At 42.8% G+C, this 21,663-nt stretch overlaps 3 protein-coding genes across 6 annotated transcripts; 2 read left to right on the top strand and 1 right to left on the bottom strand.

Moving 5' to 3' along the window:
- The first annotated feature begins 3,164 nt into the window (after positions 1–3,164).
- On the top strand, positions 3,165–6,257 carry LOC115581318 (phospholipase A2-like). Of its 2 annotated transcripts, none has more exons than XM_030416299.1 (4): positions 3,165–3,220; positions 3,376–3,535; positions 3,619–3,740; positions 5,781–6,257. In XM_030416299.1, the coding sequence occupies exons 1-4, from the start codon at positions 3,181–3,183 to the stop codon at positions 5,891–5,893; spliced, it is 435 nt and encodes a 144-aa protein (XP_030272159.1). In that variant the 5' UTR covers positions 3,165–3,180; the 3' UTR covers positions 5,894–6,257. The 2 variants fall into 2 exon arrangements, with proteins under 2 accessions (XP_030272159.1, XP_030272160.1); XM_030416300.1 differs by having other exon boundaries at positions 3,379–3,535.
- A 649-nt stretch (positions 6,258–6,906) lies between these two features.
- Positions 6,907–21,443, bottom strand: LOC115581310 (5'-AMP-activated protein kinase subunit beta-1-like). Of its 2 annotated transcripts, XM_030416289.1 has the most exons (9): positions 21,062–21,443; positions 19,261–19,413; positions 18,607–18,776; positions 18,410–18,503; positions 18,200–18,314; positions 16,684–16,817; positions 16,530–16,598; positions 16,230–16,277; positions 6,907–6,951 (listed from the first exon to the last, which is right to left on the bottom strand). In XM_030416289.1, exons 2-9 carry the CDS (start codon positions 19,405–19,407, stop codon positions 6,922–6,924), a joined length of 807 nt encoding a protein of 268 aa, XP_030272149.1. In that variant the 5' UTR covers positions 19,408–19,413; positions 21,062–21,443; the 3' UTR covers positions 6,907–6,921. The 2 variants fall into 2 exon arrangements, with proteins under 2 accessions (XP_030272149.1, XP_030272148.1); XM_030416288.1 differs by lacking the exon at positions 6,907–6,951 and having other exon boundaries at positions 15,228–16,277; positions 21,062–21,441.
- LOC115581313 (phospholipase A2-like) lies at positions 14,032–15,969 on the top strand. 2 transcript variants are annotated; one of them, XM_030416293.1, is made up of 5 exons: positions 14,032–14,059; positions 14,202–14,312; positions 14,468–14,627; positions 14,711–14,838; positions 15,073–15,969. In XM_030416293.1, the coding sequence occupies exons 1-5, from the start codon at positions 14,047–14,049 to the stop codon at positions 15,186–15,188; spliced, it is 528 nt and encodes a 175-aa protein (XP_030272153.1). In that variant the 5' UTR covers positions 14,032–14,046; the 3' UTR covers positions 15,189–15,969. The 2 variants fall into 2 exon arrangements, with proteins under 2 accessions (XP_030272153.1, XP_030272154.1); XM_030416294.1 differs by having other exon boundaries at positions 14,471–14,627.
- Positions 21,444–21,663: the final 220 nt, after the last annotated feature.

The following is a 21,663-nucleotide window of genomic DNA, read 5'->3' on the forward strand; positions in this document are numbered from 1 at the left end:
TCATTATACACCTCACAAGAAAGAGGGCGTCCTAGTCAGGAGAGGATAATTAGATTAAATATTTATCCTGTAGTGACACAGGTGCCAGATCCTGATCATATTGGCCCTGTTTGCAGCAGGTTCTGAGCCACATGACGCTCTGATGACACTGATCCTCATTAAATACACTGCCCAGCCCCACAACAAAGTCACATACTCTAATCATTTTCTGCCATGGCCTTGTGTTAATGATGGGAGAGTACTTGTTGAGTCGAGGTTGGCAACATTCACTCTTGTACGATATTAAATAGACAGCATGAAGGTTCAAAAGTATTGTACTATATGTAAATATATATGACATGTACTTTATATAGGTGTGTGTGTGCGCAGGCGAAATGATGGCTAGAGTTCGAGGTGACTACAAATAAAATGGCTGATGGAGGAGGCCTATAGCATCAGGGAAGGACGCAGGTCCAAGATGGTATCACATGTGGGTCTGATATGCTCCATGTTGAAGGAGTGTGTGTGTGTGTGTGTGTGTGTGTGTGTGTGTGTGTGATGCCAGGTTAGAGAAGATGATTAGTTGCATGCAAAGTCTCTGAGTCTGTGTGAAGCATCATTCAACTAATGTCAAATTAGCCGTATAGCAAATCAAGCTACAAATAACCCGACCTGAGATCACAATAACACCCAAACAGTGAACAAACACAAAGATTGAACATGTGCGTCACACCAACCAGAGGTAAAAAAAAACTGTCCTGTGCTTAGCTGTGCCATGCTGTGTGCTATCTAAGCCTGGAGAAGAGAGGTCAAAGGAAGCAGCTGGAGTTTTGACTATCTGGTAAGAGGGGGTCTGTCACTCTGAGTAACAGAAGTCGTTTTTATACTGGGCACCAAGCCGCCAATTTGCCCGTCCTTTTGGAGACTCGGTCCGCGGTTAGACAGAGGCCGGCAAATTGGGGGTCTGTTTTGGTCGCTGATTTTCGGCCTCTGAGGGTACACTTATTTCCGCCTTGCCTGCTATCTAAAAACGAGGCGTCAATGTGCCGGCCTCTGCGTGAGGTGGGCGGAGGTGTCGATGACCTGCACTGTTGTGCGACCCACAGCCAGTGGTGGACAGTAACGGAGTAAATTTACTTGAGTACTGTACTTAGGTACATATCCAGAGGATTTGTACTTTACTTGAGTATTAGATTTCTTTGATACTTATTACTCTTACTTGAATACATTTCCAAGACAAATATTTTTACTTTTACTTGAGTTAATATCTAGGAAGGCTGAAAAGTACTTGTTACTTTTAGGTCTACACTTTTTTTTTTTTTTTTTCCTAAAATACTATTGGACACAAGCTGTGTTTGTCAAAGAAGGAAACCTATCACAGTGCACGCTCTCCACTGGGATCTACGTAAAAGCTGAAATACGTCATCCCTCCCCATAAGGATACCACCAAAGTAGCCGCGCTCTCGACTGCGTTTGTCAACACAAAACCGCGACAATGGCTGCATCAGATGTAGTTTTTTGTAAAGCAGTGATTCTCAACCAGTGGTCTGGGGACAACATTGGTCTTTGAGCGGGTTCCAGTTCCCAACTTAGCTAAATGATAGAGAGTTAGTTGGACGGTGCAGGTTCAGTTGGTTACAGTTTTAATGATTGTTAATAAACATCTGCAACACCTGCTGTCCTCCTGTGATCCCATTCATTTGATTTGTTTTTATAGGTGTTTCTGCAGGCTTTATATAACATTGTGGTTCTTAAAGCAAGCACATCAGTGCAGGTGGTTTCAAAGAGTTCATTCTCAGAAACAAGAGTTAAAAGGTCCTTAAATTCATTTAGAAATTATAGTAATTAATTGATGTGAAAAATAAGAAATTTACTCTTACTCTTACTTTTACTTAAAGTAAATTTAAAAGGATGTACTTTTGGATACTTAAGTACCTTTAAAAGAAAGTACTTTTATACTCTTACTCGAGTAACATGTCGACTGAGCTACTTTTACTTGTAACAGAGTAAATTTTGACCAGTAGTATTTGTAGTCTTACTCAAGTACTGGGGTCGAGTACTCTGTCCATCTCTGCCCACAGCCGGGGAGTTTTAAAACCAGGAAACAGCTGATCACAGCAGTCAGTCCATCATTTCATCCGCGGACATTAAGATGAGCAACTGGACAGCCGCTGAGATCCAGGAGATGCTAGCGTCTCCTCTGTCCCTTTAATTGTCTTCATTGTTCGCTTGTTGTTGTAGTGGCAAGCTAGGAACGGTCGCTACTTTCAAATTAAAAGCCCCCCGCTAAGAACCCAGTTCTAAAGTCCAATGGGATGCAATGTAAAGCTCTTATTTTGAAGACAAATTCTTTGTCATTGTTCACAGCCCAACTTCAAGCTTCACGTCACGTCACATGTTTACGCCTACCTCAGAGGAGGCTTTTGGAAAAGGAGGAATATTACACCTCCGTTTTAGAAAGACAGGGCCGCACACTGTCGTTGTTACCTTGGAGCAAATGTGCCGCCTTTTCTATCTAAAAAGGGCGAGTAGCTCCAGGCTGGGTCTCTACACCAGTCTTTACACCTCGGTGTGAAGACTGGAATTCTGGGGAAATGAGTTCAGTTCAGATTCTATTTTGAAATCCACAATGAACGACTTCTTCTGTGGGTCCCAACAGTATATTCAGGTACTCAGCTGACCTCATTTCTGGGCACATAATGTTGCTGACTAACTGAATCAACCTCAGATCACAACACTTCCCCCACAGGCTGGTACAGTAGGCACTAGGCATGATGGGTGCATCACTTCATCTGCCTCTCTTCTTACCCTGATGCTCCCATCAATCTGGAACAGGGTCAATCTGGACTCATCAGAACACTTGACCTTTCATGAGTCCAATATTTATGCTCAATAGCAAAGGACCTGAACATCACTAGTGAACATTTAAAAGATGTCAAAGAACTTTTATTCTGGCTCTTCACCGGACGTCTTTTCAAGTCATCACAGACGTTGGTTTGGCGTCTCTTCAGTATGTTTCTTATCAGTGAGGTTGTTTAATGAACTGCTTGTCACATTTGGAACTGAACCAACACAGACAGTTTATCTGGTATGTCATCATTAAAGTTCACACCCACTTGTCTCCATCTTTTCTCTTTTTTTCTCACCTGCTGCTCTATAAGAACGGCTGCACCAACACCCTCACCATCTCTGTCTGCAGCCATGAACCTGTCAGGTCCTCTGCTGTTGCTGCTTCTCACTGGTAAGAAAAGAACTGACAATATGGATCCATGAAATGATCTTTATGTCTCTTTCAGGTCTTTTTTAATCCACCACCTCTCTGTCAATGTTGTACCACTGTTTCATGGATGTTTCTGTTCTGCTGATTTGATCCATATTTGTGTTTATGTACCTCAGCAGCCTGTGTGGTCAGCGGTCAGAGGGGGTCACGTGCGTTCTGGCAGTTTGGTAACATGATCCGGTGTGTTCAGTCTGGTGTTAACCCTTTCAAGTACAACAACTATGGCTCCTACTGCGGCCTCAGAAGGCGAGGAACTCCTGTGGATGAAGTGGACCTGTAGGTTGTTTTTCAGTCAACATTATAAAAACAAAATAAATGTGGGATTTTCTCAAGCATGCACTCTTTCCTTCTGTGTTCAGGTGCTGCAAAGTTCATGATGAATGCTACGCAGCACAAATGAGGAATTCTCGATGCAGGGGTTTCTTTAGCCAGCCATATCGTTATCAGTACAGCTGTTCAGGAGGCCAGCCGACCTGCTCAGGTAAGACTGAACCAGGATGCTTTAACTCAACAATTTAAACATTCAATTTGAGGTGTTTTTGAAAACTTTTGTGGTGAAAATCTACAACGCTGTGGTGAGAATCTGACAAAAGCCTTGATTTTAAAGGATCAGTTCACCCAAGAATCAAAAATGCAGGAACAAATTGTGGGGACCCACAGATTCATTCATTGTGGATTTCAAAATGGACTCTGAACTGACCTGAGGGGCCGTCCAGACGAGAACGCTCTTTTGCGAAAATGCACATGTATTGCATCGTTTTGGCCGACTGTCCACACGGATCCTGAAGACGCAGCGCCTGAAAACACACTTTTTTGAAAATGGGTCTTAGGGTGGAAAAATCAGAAAACGCAGCCCTCCCTCGACCTCTGAACCCCGCGACGTCTCATAACAACAACAACAACAATGGCGGACTACATGCTTGTGTTCGTGTTTCTTGCAACTTACTCGCCTGGTAGTTGAGTGTGAGTCGCAGCAGCAGTTCGACCTCATTAACGGTCCACACAAACGATTCTGGTTTCCTTACAGTAGCCATTTTCATCTTCTTCTTGGTGTGTTTGGTTTCTCTGTCTACTGTCTGTTTGTTTACAGCGCGCAAGCTTTATGCGCATGCTCCGTCTCTTCTTCTTCGTTTTTGGCGAATGTCAAGCGCCACCTATAGGCCTGGAATATGAACTACAGCATTTTCGGTCATTTTCAGTGGATCCGTGTGGACGCAAATATTCTTGAAACGATGCCGAGGAAGATGGAGGAAAAAAAGATCGTCTTTGTCCGTGTGGACGGCCCCTCAGTGTCCAAGAATTCCCCATTCCTCACACCTAGGTGCATAATTCAGGTTTGAGTTACTATTGGTCAGGGTGACGGACCCCCCCGCTGATCAGGTAGTCAAAACCCCAGCACCTTCATTGTTCTCTCTCTCTCACTCGACGCCCTCTACCGCCACCTCCCCCTACGGGGCTGCCTGCCTTCAAGATCTGTTCTTCTGGGCCCAACAAGCTGTGGAGAGCTGCAAGCTGCATTTGCAGCAGGCCCAAAGAACTTCTCCTCACTGCAATGACATGAGGTCCTGCCAATCTGAGGATCTGAGGAACACCAAGCAGGTTAGCACCTAGCTGCTATCCCTGCAAAGGAAAGGAGCGACCAGTTTCCTCCTCTGCCGACTTTCATCAAACCTTGCACAGAAAGAACAGCATTCAACATCGGAATCCCAACCTTCTCCTGCAACCACCAGCACCTTCTCTTCAAAGAATGGTAACGTTGAACTGGGCTTAGATAGCAAACCATAGCACAGGACTTCAAACCCTGGTTGATGTAATGTGTTCAATGTATGTGTTTGTTCACTGTTTTGGTGTTATTGTGGCCTCAGGTCAAATTATGCTTCACACAGACTCAGAGTCTCTGCATGCAACTAACCATCTTCTATATCCGGCATCACGTCACACACACACACACACACGTATACAGTACATGTTTGTTAGATTGTGTGTTTTCATCTTTGTGCTGAATAAAAGACTTTTGAACCTTCTTGCTGTCTACTTAATATCGTACAAGAGTGAATGTTTCCGACCTCTACACTGTTAAGAACTCCAAAATCCTTCAACCATTACAGCTGTTATGACAAATTTGGTTCTAGTTATTAAGTAAATTATTAATCAGAGTGATAAACAGTTTAGTACCTTTTTGTGAGACCAATTTGGTAAATTTGCTGTTTTCCCTTCTTCAAGGGTGGTGACCCGAAGTCATCTAATGTAAATTGGATCATATTATTTATTATGATTAATAATTATCCCTGATAATCATTCATTATTATTGATATCCAAATTTAACCTAAATTAAAATTTAAAATAAATCTCCCCTTTAATGTTGCATAAACACTACTTAATTGTGCTTCGTGTAATGCAAGGCCCAACAAGACCGCGCCTACCGCTTGCTCATGTAATTGCTCAAAAATGTTTTTAATTTGTTTATTGTTTGTAACATCACAGTCTGTATTATGTGTATTTTCTAACTTTGTCTTCACAGCAACCAACGACTGCTGCAAGGCTGCTGCATGTGAGTGCGATCGGAAGGCAGCTCTCTGCCTCGCTTGGACCAGACACAACCCTGAACACAAGAACCTGGATGCGATTCCGTAGAAACTGAGTTAACCAACAAAACACACAAGAGAGAACATTGGATTTCTCTTTAAAGTTTAATTTCTTCATGATTTTTAAAACCTGATTTGAAAGAAGTTTGATTATGATTTATATTTTCACTTAATCAAAAACAGGAAGTGAGATTGTCAGTTTGGATTTCAACCTCTCTGTGTCCTCATGTTTGCAGAGCTTCTGTAGCAGAGGTTACAGCTGAGCTGACCTCACCATCCAGTCACAGTCTCTTATGATTTTTACTGTTTTATCAGTTAAAGGAACAGTTCACATAAAAATACAAATCCAGTTATTATCTCCTCCCTCCATGCTGATGGAAAGTCGGGTGTATCTGGGGACTAAAACTTAAAAGCATCATTAAACGCTCTAAAACTACATTTAAACTTTGCTGAATTAGCTGTTAGCACTTCCTGTTAGCAGTGAACCTGTGGATGTACAGACAACTATCACTGGATCACTGTGATACTGAAGACAACTTAAAAACATGATTATTCTTAGGCAGGTTCTGCACATGTGAGGAGCGTCTTTTTTTAAGCAGATTTATGAAGTCATCATCTCCCTCCATGTTGATATAAAGTCAGGTGAAGTGTTGTATTCCACAGAACAGTTCTGGAGCTTCCAGATGCTTCAGTTGCTAAACAACTGATTTTCTTTTGTGGGTGAACTGTTCCTTTAAAGAATAATCTAAATCACGTGTTGTATGTTTGTGCATCATGTGTAACTACAAATCTACAGACAAATCTGGGTCCAATCAGTTCAGCATTAAAAAAATAAAAACATTCACGTGTGTTTCTCGTGTCTTCTGTCAGTTTCTGATTGATACTAACTTATAAGAGAAGACGCTTTAAACTGTCATTATTATGGATTATACATCGACATCATTGTGCAGAAAATTAGAGAAAAAGAAGGTAAAAACATCAGGAGAATATTTAGGTCCAGTTTTAACAAAACACTCCAAGTAGCAGCAACAACTTATTATCATTTCAAAATAAGAGTCTGGAACATGGCTCTGTGGATTATATTGGCTTGTAGAGAAGAGTGGTCACATACTTCTTTAGTACAGGTGTCACTTCTTGCTCTATATCCAAATAATCATTACTGAGACAAACAGACTCAATGTTTCCACTCAAAGAAAGAAAGAAGTTCATGTAGAACATTTGCTGAATTAACAAGCAGGTCCAAATAATGCAGAATGAGTCAGAGACAGAGTTTCACAGAGTTTATAAAGTGTCTCCAACTCAACAACTCACTAAACTGACACATTTGTTAAGGGAGTCTGGGGACTTTCTCCACAGCGACAAAGAAGTAGCCTATATTGTTACTGTTTAGTGTCTTTGACAAATGTGACATGTTTAGATCAATAACATGTTTCTTCTTTCATAAATGCTGCTGGGGCTGTGGAAGCTCAGAGAGGGACAGGAAGAGAGTCAACAAGCTGGTCAGAAGGGCCGGCTCAGTCTTGGACCGCCCTATGGACTCCATTGAGGAGGTGGGTGAGAGGAGGATGTTAGCCAAGCTGACATCAATCATGGACAACCCCTCTCTCCCCATACATGAGTCTGTGGAGGCTTTAAGCAGCTCGTTGAGCAGCAGACGGCTTCACCCACAGTGTAAAAAGGAACGTCATTCATTCCAACTGCTGTCACACTGTTCAACACCAATAGGGGAGACAGGGGGATGGTTGAAACAAAGGGATAGTTGTAACATCACTTTCACCAATAAGGGATAACGTAAGAGTCATGTCATCAATTTCATGTATAACCTCTCCCTCCCTGATCTTGCATGTGAATTTGCATGGCTGTGATAAGAAGTGTGCAGATTTTAGAGCCAAAACATACATTTTCAGATAACAAAGTAATTTTTTGGATCAAGCCTAACTTTTGATTAGTGTACTGATTTGATGTTTGGTAACTTATGTTAGTTTAAAGAGAAGGTTCTTATGTAAAATATGAGTCATTTCATCTATGCCACTTTCAAACAACCATGCTGATACAGCGAGCTAAACAATAGCTGACGGGGGTGGGGATGGTTGTAACACCTTAGAAGAAAATGTCACAACCATCCCTGAATCACAGTTCACATATTTTATCTACTTTACTCTGGATAGAAAGCTGCCCAGTGCGGGCGATCACAGCAGTTAAAGTCCTTGATGTACAACAAATTACAAACCCAAAGAAATATGTAAATTGCAAGTTCTAGAACTGTGACTCTGATCTCTCTGACAGACACAGTGTGCATGATTGTTGTTTTACTAATTGTCAAACAACTTCCTGTGACTTTACGTGGACTATGAGCTACTTTTGACCTCCTGCTGAAGGCTTCCATTTTTATGTATATAACACTCATGGGTATTATCACAAAATGTTCTTTAAGAAAGCTCTTGTGATGTTAGGATCCACACCGCTGACACTGTTCTTCATTTAGCTATCAGTGATGAGTGATCCTGTTTCTTAGTGAAGCACAGGAAGATGCTTTAGTGTCAGCACATGCACAGTAAACCTCTATCGATGCATATTTTGTGGTGTGGTCTCAGTTTTTAGTTATTCAATCTCACTGTTACAATTGACCCCAGGTTGTGTTACAACATACCCTGGTAGTGGGGTAGGTTGTAACAATGGCACTCCTTGCATTTGACATCACAAAATGATTTCTGTGATATAGTTGGAGAAGTGAACAACATTGCTATTTGTAGTAGACAAACAAGGGTACTTTGTGTCAATATTTGAGTGCCCTACCGCAAACATTCTGCAAGTTATAGGAGCTGAGACAAAAAGTGTTACAAGCATCCCCGGTCCCCCTAACCCTTAATGTAGCACCATAAGCACCTACTTATCTTACACTACTTCACTTTACCTCCGCCATCTTGTGCAATTATCCTGTGCAACAATACCATTTTATTTTTTGTACATATTCATATTCATACACTCAGTCTGTTTATTTTTAAACACTGTATTCAAACACTATTTACTGATGCATCCAACCTCAACAAGGCAATACTCTGACACTTAACTTATAGTCCTTTCTATCTTTTTTCTCTTCTTCAAATCTTTTTTAGTATTTTTTAGTATTCTAAGTCCTGTGTTTATTGTATGTCTGTCTACGTGCTATTGTGACAAGTGAATTTCCCCGAGATGATTAAAAGACTAAAGTCTAAATGGAGTGTAAATGGTGAAATCAGTGTAAACAGTGTTTTCAAACAGCTGATCAGTGTTGCCAGGTAAGACTTTAGCACTTTAGACACAAAAGCAGACAGGCTGGTACAGACATGCTGCCACAAACTGACACTTTTTACAAGGAAACAAACAACTTAAGCTTCTGATTTTCAAGTCATCAAAGACGTTAGTTTGACATCTCTTCAAGATGTTTCTGATCAGTGAGTTTGTTTAATGAACTGATTGTCGCACTTGGAACTGAACCAATACAAACAGTTTATCAGGTAAGTTTAGTAAGTTTAGCAGTTTATCACCCTTATTTAAAGTTCACACCCACTTGTTTCCATTTTTTCCTCTTTTTTTCCTCAACTGCTGCTCTGTAAGAACGGCTGCACCAACACCCTCACCATCCAGACCATCTTCACCATCAAGACTATCCTCACCATAAAGACCATCCTCACCATCCAGATGACCTTCACCATCCAGACCATATTCCCCCTCCAGACATCCAGACCATCCTCACCATCCAGACCATCTGCACCATCCAGACCATCCGCATCATCCAGACCATCCGCATCATCCAGACCATCCGCACCATCCAGACAATCCTCACCATCCAGACGATCTTCACCATCCAGACGATCTTCACCATCCAGACCATCCTCACCATCCAGACCATCTTCCCATCCAGACCATCCTCACCATCCAGACCATCCTCACCATCCAGACCATCCTCACCATCCTCACCATCCTCACCACCCAGACCATCCTCACCATCCACACCATTTTCACCATCCTCACCATCCTCACCATCCAGACCATCCTCACCATCCTCACCATCCAGACTATCCTCATCATCCACACCATTTTCACCATCCTCACCATCTAGATCATCCTCACCATCCAGACCATCTTCACCATCCAGACCATCTTCACCATGCAGACCATCCTCACCATCCAGACCATCCTCACCATCCAGACCATCTTCACCATCCAGACCATCTTCACCATCCAGACCATCTTCACCATCCTCACCATCCAGACCATCATCACCTCCCAGACCATCCTCACCATCCAGCCCATCCTCACCATCCATACCATCCTCACCATCCAGACCATCTTCACCATGCAGACCATCCTCACCATCCAGACTATCCTCACCATCCACACCATTTTCACCATCCTCACCATCTAGATCATCCTCACCATCCAGACCATCTTCACCATCCAGACCATCTTCACCATCCTCACCATCCAGACCATCATCACCTCCCAGACCATCCTCACCATCCAGCCCATCCTCACCATCCATACCATCCTCACCATCCAGACCATCTTCACCATGCAGACCATCTTCACCATGCAGACCATCCTCACCATCCAGACCATCCTCACCATCCAGACCATCCTCACCATCCAGACCATCTTCACCATGCAGACCATCTTCACCATCCAGACCATCTTCAACATCCAGACCATCCTCACCATCCAGACCATTCTCACCATCCAGACCATCTTCACCATCCTCACCATCCAGACCATCCTCACCATCCAGACCATCTTCACCATCCTCACCATCCAGACCATCCTCACCATCCAGACCATCTTCACCATCCAGACCATCCAGACCATCCTCACCATCCAGACCATCTTCACCATCCTCACCATCCAGACCATCCTCACCATCCAGACCATCTTCACCATCCTCACCATCCAGACCATCCTCACCATCCAGACCATCTTCACCATCCTCACCATCCAGACCATCTTCACCATCTTCACCATCCGGACCATCCGGACCATCCTCACCATCCGGACCTTCCTCATCATCCAGACCATCCTCACCATCTTCACCATCCAGACCATCCTCACCATCCAGACCATCCTCACATCCAGACCATCTTCACCATCCAGAACATCCTCACCATCCAGACCATCTTCACCATCCTCACCATCCACACCATCTTCACCATCCAGACCATCTTCACCATCCAGACCATCCTCACCATCTACACCATCCACACCATCTTCACCATCCAGACCATCCTCACCATCCAGACTATCCACACCATCCAGACCATCCAGACCATCCTCACCACCCATACCATCCTCACCATCCGGACCATCTTCACCATCCAGACCATCCTCACCATCCAGACCATCCTCATCATCCAGACCATATTCACCATCCAGACCATCCTCACCATCCGGACCATCTTCACCATCCTGATCATCCTCACCATCCAGACCATCCTCACCATCCAGACCATCCTCATCATCCAGACCATCTTCACCATCCTCATCATCCAGACCATCTTCACCATCCAGACCATCCTCACCATCCAGACTATCTTCACCATCCTCACCATCCAGACCATCTTCACCATCCAGACCATCCTCACCATCCAGACCATCCACACCATCTTCACCATCCACACCATCTTGACCATCCAGACCATCTTCACCATCCAGACCATCCTCACCATCTACACCATCCTCACCATCCACACCATCCTCATCATCCAGACCATCCTCACCATCCTCACCATCCCCATCATCCAGACCATCTTCACCATCCACACTATCCACACCATCCTCACCATCCTGACCATCCAGACCATCTTCACCATCGTCACCATCCAGACCATCTTCACCATCCAGACCACCTTCACCATCCAGACCATCCTCACCATCTTCACTATCCAGACCACCTTCACCATCCTCACCATCCAGACCATCTTCACCATCCTCACTATCTAGACCATCCTCACCATCCTCACCATCCAGATCATCCTCACCATCCAGACCATGTTCACCATCCTCACCATCCAGACCATCCTCACCATCCAGACCATCTTCACCATCCAGACCATCCTCACCATCCTCACCATCCAGACCATCCTCACCATCCAGACCATCCTCACCATCCAGACCATGTTCACCATCCTCACCATCCAGACCATCCTCACCATCCAGACCATGTTCGCCATCCTCACCATCCTCACCATCCAGACCATCCTCACCATCCAGACCATCCTCACCATCCTCACCATCCAGACCATCCTCACCATCTCTGACTGCAGCCATGAATGTGTCAGGTCCTCTGCTGTTGCTGTGAGCAGCTCCTTCAGCAACAGACAGCTTCACCCACAGTGTAAAAAGGAACGTCATTCATTCCGGCTGCTGTCAGACCGTCAACACCAATAACCCTTAATTTGGCACTATAAGCACCTACTAACCTTGCACTACTTCACTTCTCCCTACACCATCTTGTGCAATTATCCTGTGCAACAATACTATTTTATTTTTTATACATATTTATATTCATACACTGAGTCTGTTTATTTTAAAACACTGCATTAAAACACTATTTATTTATGCTTCCAACCTCAACAAGGCAAAACTCTGACACTTTATTCAAATGTATATAATGCACATTTTTGCCTCCTGTATATATAATGCACATAATGTATAGTCCGTATAGTTTTAGTATTCTAATTCCTGTACTTGTTGTATGTCTGTATGTCTGTTTCCTGAATTTCCCCGATGCGGGATAAATAAAAGTCTAAAGTCTAAAGTCTAAATGGAGTATAAATGGTGAAATCAGTGTAAACAGTGTGTTCAAACAGCCGATCAATGTTGGCAGGTAAGACTTTAACACTTTAGACACAGAAGCAGACAGGCAGGTACAGACATGCTGCCACAAACTGACACTTTTTACAAGGAAACAAACAACTTAAGCTTCTGATTTTCAAGTCATCAAAGACGTTAGTTTGACGTCTCTTCAAGATGTTCCTGATCAGTGAGTTTGTTTAATGAACTGATTGTCACACTTGGGACTGAACCAACACAAACAGTTTACCAGGTGAACCCTGAGTTAAAGTTCACACCCACTTGTCTCCATTTTTTCTCTTTTTTTCTCAACTGCTGCTCTATAAGTACAGCCGCACCAACACCCTCACCATCCAGACCATCCTCACCATCCAGACCATCTTCACCATCCTCACCATCCAGACCATCCTCACCATCCTCACCATCCTCACCATCCAGACCATCCTCACCATCTTCACCATCCTCACCATCCAGACCATCCTCACCATCCAGACCATCTTCACCATCCTCACCATCCAGACCATCCTCACCATCCTCACCATCCAGACCATCCTCACCATCCAGACCATGTTCGCCATCCTCACCATCCTCACCATCCAGACCATCCTCACCATCCAGACCATCCTCACCATCCTCACCATCCAGACCATCCTCACCATCTCTGACTGCAGCCATGAATGTGTCAGGTCCTCTGCTGTTGCTGTGAGCAGCTCCTTCAGCAACAGACGGCTTCACCCACAGTGTAAAAAGGAACGTCATTCATTCCGGCTGCTGTCAGACCGTCAACACCAATAACCCTTAATTTGGCACTATAAGCACCTACTAACCTTGCACTACTTCACTTCTCCCTACACCATCTTGTGCAATTATCCTGTGCAACAATACTATTTTATTTTTTATACATATTTATATTCATACACTGAGTCTGTTTATTTTCAAACACTGCATTAAAACACTATTTATTTATGCTTCCAACCTCAACAAGGCAAAACTCTGACACTTTATTCAAATGTATATAATGCACATTTTTGCCTCCTGTATATATAATGCACATAATGTATAGTCCGTATAGTTTTAGTATTCTAATTCCTGTACTTGTTGTATGTCTGTATGTCTGTTTCCTGAATTTCCCCGATGCGGGATAAATAAAAGTCTAAAGTCTAAAGTCTAAATGGAGTGTAAATGGTGAAATCAGTGTAAACAGTGTGTTCAAACAGCCGATCAATGTTGGCAGGTAAGACTTTAACACTTTAGACACAGAAGCAGACAGGCAGGTACAGACATGCTGCCACAAACTGACACTTTTTACAAGGAAACAAACAACTTAAGCTTCTGATTTTCAAGTCATCAAAGACGTTAGTTTGACGTCTCTTCAAGATGTTCCTGATCAGTGAGTTTGTTTAATGAACTGATTGTCGCACTTGGGACTGAACCAACACAAACAGTTTACCAGGTGAACCCTGAGTTAAAGTTCACACCCACTTGTCTCCATTTTTTCTCTTTTTTTCTCAACTGCTGCTCTATAAGTACAGCCGCACCAACACCCTCACCATCCAGACCATCCTCACCATCCAGACCATCTTCACCATCTCTGTCTGCAGCCATGAACATGTCAGGTCCTCTGCTGTTGCTGCTTCTCACTGGTAAGAAAATAACTGACAATATGGATCCATGAAATGATCTTTATGTTTCTTTCAGGTCTTTTTTAATCCACCACTTCTCTGTCAATTATGTACCACTGTTTCATGGATATTTCTGTTCTGCTAATTTGATCAATATTTGTATTTGTGTGCCTCAGCAGCCTGTGTGGTCAGCGGTGTGAACCTGTACGCTTCTGTAGCCAGCTTTGGGAACATGATCGAATGTGTTCAGCCTGATGTTAGCGCTTTACAGTACAACGGCTACGGCTGCTACTGCGGCTTTGGTGGGCGGGGAACTCCTGTGGATGAAGTGGACCAGTAGGTTGTTTTTCAGTCAATATTTAAAAAACTAAATAAATGTGGGATTTTCGCAAACATGCACTCTTTCCTTCTGTGTTCAGGTGCTGCAAAGATCATGATGAATGCTACGCAGCACAAAAGAGGAATTCTCAATGCAGGGGTACCTTTAACCAGCCATATGTTATTTCTTATGATTACAACTGTGGACGTGGCTGGGCGAGCTGCTCAGGTAAGACTTAACCAGAATACCTTAACTCAACAATTTAAACATCAAATTTGAGGTGTTTTCAAAGACTTTTGTGGTGAAAATTTGCAGCACTGTGGTGAGAATTTGACAAAAGCCTTGATTTTAAAGGATCAGTTCACCCCAGAACGAAAATGCATGCACAAATGTTTTTAATTTGTTTAGTGCTTATAACATCACAATCTGTATTACGTGTATTTTCTAACTCTGCCTCGACAGCGTCCAACAACTACTGCAAGGCTGCTGCATGCGAGTGCGATCGGGAAGCAGCTCTCTGCTTCGCTCGGACCGACTACAACCTTCAAAACAAGGGCGTGAATAAGAGATTCTGTTGAAAATGAGTTAACCAACAAAACACAAGAGAGAACGTTGGATTTCTCTTTAAAGTTTAATTTCTTCATGATTTTTAAACAATACCTGATTTAAAAGAAGTTTGATTCTATAAGAAAATGTTTAACTTGATCAAAAACAGGAAGTGAGATTGTCAGTTTGGATTTCAACCTCTCTGTGTCCTCATGTCTGCAGAGCTTCTGTAGCAGAGGTTACAGCTGAGCTGATCTCACCATCCAGTCACAGTCTCTTATGATTTTTACTGTTTTATCAGTTAAAGGAACAGTTCACTTAGAAATACAAATCCAGTCATTATCTCCTCCCTCCATGCGGATGGAAAGTCGGTGTATCTGGGGACTAAAACTTGAAAAACATCATAAAATTCTCTAAAACTACATTTAAACTTTGCTGAATTAGCTGTTAGCACTTCCTGTTAGCAGTGAACCTGTGGATGTACAGACAACTATCACTGGATCACTGTGATACTGAAGACAACTTAAAAACATGATTTTTTTAAGGCAGGTTCTGCTCATAAAGTCAGGTGAGTTTCACAGTAAAACAGAGTTTCATCATGCTGAACAACTGAAGCAGCTGCAGACTTGATTTAAAATATAAAAAACAACCAAAACAACATGAAATTACTGGATTTTCATTTGTGGGTGAACTGTTCCTTTAAAGAATAATCTAAATCACATGTTGTGTGTTTATGCATCATGTGTAACTACAAATCTACAGACAAATCTGGATCCAATCAGTTCAGCATTCAAATAAAAACATTCACGTGTGTTTCTCGTGTCTTCTGTCAGTTTCTGATTGATACTAACTTATAAGAGAAGAAGCTTTAAACTGTCATTATTATGGATTATACATCGACATCATTGTGCAGAAAATTAGAGAAAAAGAAGGTAAAAACATCAGGAGAATATTTAGGTCCACTTTTAACAAAACACTCCAAGTAGCAGCAACAACACATTATTATCATTTCAAAATAAGAGTCCAGATCATGGCTCTGTGGATTATATTGGCTTGTAGAGAAGAGTGGTCACATACTTCTTTTTGTATCGGTGTGTTGCACTGAGAACCATCACCCCATCCTAAAAAAAAAAGCTGAAGTTAACAATGTTTTTATCACTTCTGTCTCAATTTAATAGGAAAGATTTATAGTACATAATAATTATTGACAAAAGATTCTGGATAAAGATAGAAATATAAGGGAAAGTCAGTGAATATAAAATTTAAGATTATGACGAAGCATCAAGATCTTTAATCTAACAGACAGAGGGGTTGATCCATATTTCCTCCTGATTTCAAAATAAAAGCACTTGTGTTCCAGGTGAACGTGTTACCTTGATGGAGAGGGCGTACAGGTGATTGAGCATCACATGGTTTGGTTCTGGAAGCAGCGTCGGGTCACACTGATGAAGAATCAGAGAGAAGATGAATTCTACTAGTTTGCGTGCTGTAGTAACAGATTTACAGAGTCGTGGAGTCCGTACTCACAGAGATTCCTGTGTCCTTGTTGAGCAGCACTTGCAGCAGGTGTGGAGGTAAGAAAGGAGGATTTTTGATCTTGTCTTCTGGTCGGATGACATATGGATCCTGTTGGTACGGACCAGGAGGGGAACTGGACAAGTCTGTTGAACAATGACCACATGACACTATTTAAAAACAGCTGAATGAAATGAATAAAGAAGGTCTGTGCAGCCATGTTAGTCATTAGTTATAAAATGACTGACATTCTAATATGTCAAGCGAATTAAAATAATTAGAGGCTGATCAGACCAGGTATCAATATTCATTCATATCAGTCCTCAGTGAGCACCTGTGATCAGGTGTCACTTCATGCTCTATATGCAAATAAACATCACTGGGACAAACAGACTCCATGTTTTTACACAAAGCTGAAGTTCATGTAGAAACATGTGCTGAATGAACAAGAAGGTCCAAATAATGCAGAATGAGTCAGAGACAGAGTTTCACAGAGTTATAAAGTGTCTCCAACTCAACAACTCACTAAACTGACACATTTGTTAAGGGAGTCTGGGGACTTTCTCCACGGGGACAAAGAAGTAGCCTATATTGTTACTGTTTAGTGTCTTTGTAACATGTGACATGTTTAGATCAATAACATGTTTCTTCTTTCATAAATGGAGTGTAAATGGTGAAATCAGTGTAAACAGTGTGTTCAAACAGCTGATCAATGTTGGCAGGTAAGACTTTAGCACTTTAGACACAGAAGCAGACAGGCTGGTACAGACATGCTGCCACAAACTGACACTTTTTACAAGGAGACAAACAACTTCAGCTGAAAGATTTAATGCTGAATTAACAACAAGGACACAATGAGTTAGAATCTGTTGTAGATATAGTTGCATAATCTTTATAAAGTGTTACGCTACTCGACAACTCCTAAAATTAGCTGATTTGTTAAGGGAGTCTGGTGAGGTTGTGATGAAAGTTGGCCTCATGTATTATATTTAATGCTGAATTTACAACGAGGACACAATGAGTTGGAATTTATCAGAGACACAGTTTCACAAAGTTTGTTAAGTGTCTCCTCACTCAATAATTCTCAAAATTGGGCGATTTGTTAAGGGGGTCTGGCGATATTGTGATTTATAGCTGTAGTTGTTGTGGCTTCTTTTTCTTTGTGTTTCACAGAAACAAACTGACACTTTTTACATGGAGACAAACAACTTCAGCTTCTGATTTAATGCTGAATTTACAACAAGGACACAATGAGTTAGAATCTGTCAGAAACACAGTTTCATAATGGTTATAAAGTTTGTTTGAACTCAACCACTCTTAAAATTACTACATTTGTTAATGGAGTCTGGTGATGTTGTGGTTACATGTTCAATGCTTCTTCGTCTTCTCTCAAATGTGTCATCAATGTGTTTTGATGTCTCTGGAGTTGGATCACTCAGGATGGATGTTGACACGAGGTCTGAACAGACTCTTGTTAATCATTTCAGTTTGAAAGCAGTCAGTAATGAATGAATACAGGTGTGAGTACCTGAGAGGTCTGCAGAATCCTCTGAGTCGATCCTGAGGGCATCAAACACCTCAAAGTCAGTCGTTTTCACCTGGATGACGTTATTCACCGTCCCTGTTTTAGACGTCATGACGGCCTGGGACACAGACAGACAACAGGTCACAAATTAAGAGTTCAGCGCTGATGTAATTTAAGAAGGAAGAATTCTCTCTGAGGCGTTCTCTTTCTCACCCCGGTAGGATCCAACGTCCACTGTCCGTCCACACAGAACTTGTACTGGTGCTCTCCCTCCGGCAGGTCCACAATCGCCACGAAGTTCTTCTGACTGAGTTTGAGAGGAAACCATGAGTGACACCAACACAAACACACACACACACACACACACACACACACACAGAGACCATTCAGCACTCAGCGTGAGTCATCACCTCCTGTTCAGGGGGATCTTGGTGGCCCAGTTGTTAAAGGAGCCGGACACAAAGACGTCTTTGGCGACTCCAGACCACCTGAACACGGTCGGTCTGGCCTGCGTCGGACTCTTGCCTTCACTCTCCAGGTCCTGCTGCCAGGCCAGAAACTCCTGTATTTCCTGTGGAGCCTGAAGAACATGATATGAGTGAGATACAGGGAGATAAACATGAGTTTATATGAGATCTCTTCTTCTATCTGTGATCTTCCTGTCCTGAGTCAGAAGAGACTAAAAACATGAGTCCAATTCACTAAACCCTCTTGTATATCTCAGACCAGGGAAAGCATCTAACTAAAAGGTCCGTGTGTTTGGAATCAGACTGATAACATTAATTAATACTAAAATAATTAAAGGAGCAGTCTGTAGTTTAATCAGGAGAGAAAGCTAAATAATCAAACTCTCTTTGTTTTCACGACTGAACAAACAAACTGACACGATTCATACTGTTCTACTTTGTTTACATGTGGCGGACCCTGCCACCCCTCTAGCTTCAAACAGTGTTCTATGATTAACTTAAAAGGTAACAGTTCACACACTTTCAACAAGAAATAAAAATGTGGTTTCTCAAAAGCCAGTCTGGGGTTCTGGTTCTGGTACGAGCTTGTTCTCACACCTTTGGGTCATCTCTCTGGAACAGGTCCGCGTCCTCGGAGCTGTCCATCAGGATGTTGGGTCGAGCCTCCTTCCCTCCCTGCTGTCCGTCTCTGTAGGTCCGGTCCCCCTGACCCCCGCCGGACCGATCGCTGTTGCTGTTCCCCATCTCAGTCTGCAGACACACCAAACACACCTGCAGTTCCACAGCTGATTATATTTAATCTGTCTTCACTGATTCTGATACTCAAATGTATCATTTACGTTTCCAGGAGCTTCGTCCTGACTCTGTGTGTACGTTTGTATGTGTACAGTTGCTTGTAAAATCATTCACCCCCCTTGAACTTTTCCACATTTTGTCACGTTTTAACCACAAATGTAAATGTATTTTATTGGGATTTTATGTGACAGACCAACACAAAGTGGTGCTTGATTGTGAAGTGGATGGATTCTCCCCCCTGAGTCAATACTTTGTAGAACCATCTTTTGCTGCAATGACAGCTACAAGTCTTTCTGGGTAAGTCTACCAGCGATGCACATGTAGAGACTGAAATATTTGCAAAATAGCTCAAGCTTAGTCTGATTGGATAGAAAGTGTCTGTGAACAGCAATTTTCAAGTCTTGCCAGAGATTCTCAAGTGGATTTAGGTCCGTTCCATTGCAGCTCTGGCTGTATGTTCAGGCTCGTTGTCCTGCTGGAAGGTGAACCTCCTCCCCAGTCTCACGTCTCTTGCAGACTCTAACAGGTTTTCTTCTAAGATTGTCCTGTTTTTGGCTCCATCCATCCTCCCATCAACTCAGACCAGCTTCCCTGTCCCTGCTGAAGAAAAGCATCCCAACATCATGATGCTGCCACCACCATGTTTCACGGTGGGGATGGTGTGTTCAGGGTCATGTGCACATTGCGTTTTGCATTTAGGCCAAAAACGTCAAGCTTTGTGGAGAGCATGACTGATAGTTGTCCTGTGCACAGATTCTCCCTCCTGAGCTGTGGATCTCTGCAGCTCCTGCAGAGTTATCAGGCGCCTCTTGGATGTCTTGGCAGGTTTGCAGTTGTGCAACACACTTTACATTTTCAGGTGATGGATTGAACAGTGCTCTGTGAGATGTTGGGATATTTTTTCATATCCTAATCATGCTTTAAACTTCTCCACGACTTTATCCTTGATCTGTCTGGTGTGTTCCTCGGGTTCCATGATGCTGTTTGTTCACTAATGTTCTCTAGCAAACCTCTGAGTCTTTCACAGAACAGCTGTATTTACACTGAGATTAGATTACACACAGGTGGACTCCATTCACTAATTATGTGACTTCTAAAGGAAACTGGTTGCACTGGATTTTATTTAAGTGTATCAGAGTGAAGGGGGGGTGAATACTTTTGCACACCACCTTTCAGTTCTTTATTCTTAAAAATGTTTGAAAATGATGTATCATTTTCCTTCCACTCCACAGTTATGCATCACTTTGTGTTGGTCTATCACATAAAATCCCAATAAAATACATTTATGTTTGTGGTAAACGTGATAAGATCTATCTATCTATCTATCTATCTATCTTCTATTGCAGTGCTGTAAAAAGTAGTGAAAAGTCCGGTTTCTCTGAACTCTAATACCCACAATGCTTTGCTGATAGTCACAATTTGACCTTCTGGATCCTCAAACTTTCTGCTTATTTCCAGGTTTGCTTTCAGCGGCAGCAGCAGCTCGACCTGTGAACACACCTGGCCGTGTGAACCTGGTGGAATCACCCTTTAAACACAAGTTTCACTTTGTCTGCTGCGGCCAGCTGCGTGAGCGGATTTCAAAATAAAACCAAGATCCCACCTGAGTGCTGTGATCCCGTTTCTATGTGGAGGTCTGACGCCTCCTGTACATCAGTCTGTCTGCTCGGTGTCTGTCTGTCTGTCTGTCTGTCTCTCCGCTCTCTCTCTCTCTCTCTCTCTGTCTGTCTGTGTCTGTTGTTTCCGTCTCTGAGCTGCAGCTCCTCTTTTTCCTCTCGGGGTGAAAACTCGGTTCCGTTCCACAGATGAGGCTCCACCAGCTGCTGTCGGCTCGGTTCTGTCTCCTTGCTCCGGTTCTTCTTCTGTAAACCCGCTCTGAGGAGCTGATATCAGCGCGTTTTCACCTCTTCGGTGTTCTTTAACTTCAGAGTGCGTGTTTGTGTCCGTGCGTGAGTGTGCGTGAAGCGTTGAAAACACACCTCTTCCGCCTCCTGTCCGCGAGCGCAGGAGTTAAAGTTTAACCCCACTGCTGCCGAAGACACGGAAATACACTGAGGGGGACAGAGTAACGGAGTACATTTACTCAAGTCACGTAAAGTGCATCAAACACACACTGAGGGCAAGATACAAGGTAATTTAACTTAGCGAATTATAGTGTATCTGAGTACATTTACGCAAGTAACGTAAAGTTCATCAAATACTCAC

The sequence above is a fragment of the Sparus aurata genome, chromosome 5 (genome assembly GCF_900880675.1).
Source record: "Sparus aurata chromosome 5, fSpaAur1.1, whole genome shotgun sequence".
NCBI classification, from domain to species: domain Eukaryota; kingdom Metazoa; phylum Chordata; class Actinopteri; order Spariformes; family Sparidae; genus Sparus; species Sparus aurata.

Coding starts and splice junctions, on each gene's coding strand:
- LOC115581318 (XM_030416299.1), top strand. CDS start 3,181: ATGAACCTGTCAGGTCCTCTGCTGTTGCTGCTTCTCACTG. Junction 3,536..3,618: donor CCTGTGGATGAAGTGGACCT/GTAGGTTGTTTT, acceptor TTCTGTGTTCAG/GTGCTGCAAAGTTCATGATG. Junction 3,741..5,780: donor AGGCCAGCCGACCTGCTCAG/GTAAGACTGAAC, acceptor TTGTCTTCACAG/CAACCAACGACTGCTGCAAG.
- LOC115581313 (XM_030416293.1), top strand. Junction 14,628..14,710: donor CCTGTGGATGAAGTGGACCA/GTAGGTTGTTTT, acceptor TTCTGTGTTCAG/GTGCTGCAAAGATCATGATG. Junction 14,839..15,072: donor TGGCTGGGCGAGCTGCTCAG/GTAAGACTTAAC, acceptor CTGCCTCGACAG/CGTCCAACAACTACTGCAAG.
- LOC115581310 (XM_030416289.1), bottom strand. CDS start 19,407: ATGGGGAACAGCAACAGCGATCGGTCCGGCGGGGGTCAGGGGGACCGG. Junction 18,777..19,260: donor TCCAGAGAGATGACCCAAAG/GTGTGAGAACAA, acceptor CATGTTCTTCAG/GCTCCACAGGAAATACAGGA. Junction 16,599..16,683: donor ACAAGGACACAGGAATCTCT/GTGAGTACGGAC, acceptor ATTCTTCATCAG/TGTGACCCGACGCTGCTTCC.